Below are 1,586 nucleotides of genomic sequence, written 5' to 3' on the forward strand. Positions count from 1 at the left end.
GTAAAGAAAGAAAGAACAAGAGAAAACAACAACAATATTTAAAATTTCACAATCAAATATCAAATTCATAACACTTGGAGATGGAATAATAACAAATAAAAAAGAAATAGAAATAGGAGAAGGAGAAAAAATTGAAGTAAATAAAGAAATCAGAGAATTAATATGTATTGGAAATGAAAATAAAGAAAAAAAGAAAATACAAATAAGTAGTAAAGAAGAAAATGAAAAATATTCAATTAGAGTCAAACCAAATATTATTACAATTGAAGGAGGATATGCATGTGAATTTGAAATATTCATTACAATCAAATGTACTACTAAAATTAAAGAACAAATAATGATAATTAGTAAAACACTTAATAAAACACAAGAAGAAATAATTAAAAGTATTTCAATTAAAGGAGAAACACAAATATCAACACGACTTGATCCAGATGAAATAAAAGAAGAACATAAAATAGGAGAAGGATCATTTGGAATTGTATATATAGGAGAATTTAGAGGGAATCAAGTAGCAATTAAAAAAATGAAAGAAATTGATAAAGATGAAGATAAAATGAAAGAATTTGAGAAAGAAGTAATGATGTTAGATAAATTTAGAAGTGAATATATTATTCAATTTTATGGAGCAGTATTTATTCCTAATAAAATATGTATGATAACAGAATATGCAAAATATGGATCAATACAAGATTTAATTAATAAAAGAACAAACACTGAAATACCAAATAAAATAAGAATTAAATTCATGCTAGATGGAGCAAAAGGAATTTCATATCTTCATTCAAATGGAATAATACATCGAGATATTAAACCAGATAATTTTCTTGTTATAACACTTGATGATAATATTGGAATTAATTGTAAATTAACAGATTTTGGAAGTTCAAGAAACATTAATATGATGATGACAAATATGACATTTACAAAAGGGATATGATCACCAAAATACATGGCACCTGAAGTATTAAATCGAGAACATTATAAAATGGCATCAGATATATATTCATATTCAAATAATGTTACAAATCATTACATGGGAAGAACCATTTCCTAAAGAAATATATAAATATCCATGGGATATAGCAAATACAATATCAACAGGTAAACGACCACCAATAATACAAGAAGTTAAAGAAGATATTAAAGAAATTATTGAAAAAACATGGAAACAAGAACCAAAAGAAAGAATAACAATAGAAGAATAGTAAGAATGTTAGAAAGAAATGAAATAAAATAAATAAAAATGGTTTTTATTGTGATGTTTTATTGTTTTAATATTTAATACATTACAATGACAAATAAAATATCTTCAATATGTTTATTTTAAGAAAGTCTTGTCAATAAAAGTTTTTAGTTGAATATTTTCTTATATTTTTTTGAGTTACACTATCAATCATAATTCTCTAAAATGAAGTTAACTATGAAATTATTTATTCTAAAGAATATTTTATAATCAAATGCTACATGTAGGCAATTAAAAAATACCAAATTAAGAAAAGAGCTTATCTTTGAATTCATTGATAAAGAGATAAACAAAAAAATAATAACTTATAACAATTAAACTTTCACCTCTCATATTTCTT

The 1,586-nt window shown here is 22.8% G+C and overlaps 1 protein-coding gene across 1 annotated transcript in view, besides 1 other annotated feature; it reads left to right on the top strand.

Moving 5' to 3' along the window:
- The window catches only part of EDI_139210 (tyrosine protein kinase, putative), a gene marked incomplete at both ends in the record, with an annotated part of 1,477 nt that extends 537 nt beyond the window's left edge, over positions 1-940 (top strand). The window contains one exon of the mRNA XM_001739543.1: positions 7-940. Coding sequence (XP_001739595.1) covers positions 7-940 — 934 coding nt within the window. The remainder of the gene's footprint in view (positions 1-6) is intronic.
- Positions 85-228: a microsatellite.
- Positions 941-1,586: the final 646 nt, after the last annotated feature.

The sequence above is a fragment of the Entamoeba dispar genome, genomic scaffold, assembly GCF_000209125.1.
Source record: "Entamoeba dispar SAW760 scf_1105229462229 genomic scaffold, whole genome shotgun sequence".
In the NCBI taxonomy this organism is placed as follows: domain Eukaryota; phylum Evosea; order Mastigamoebida; family Endamoebidae; genus Entamoeba; species Entamoeba dispar.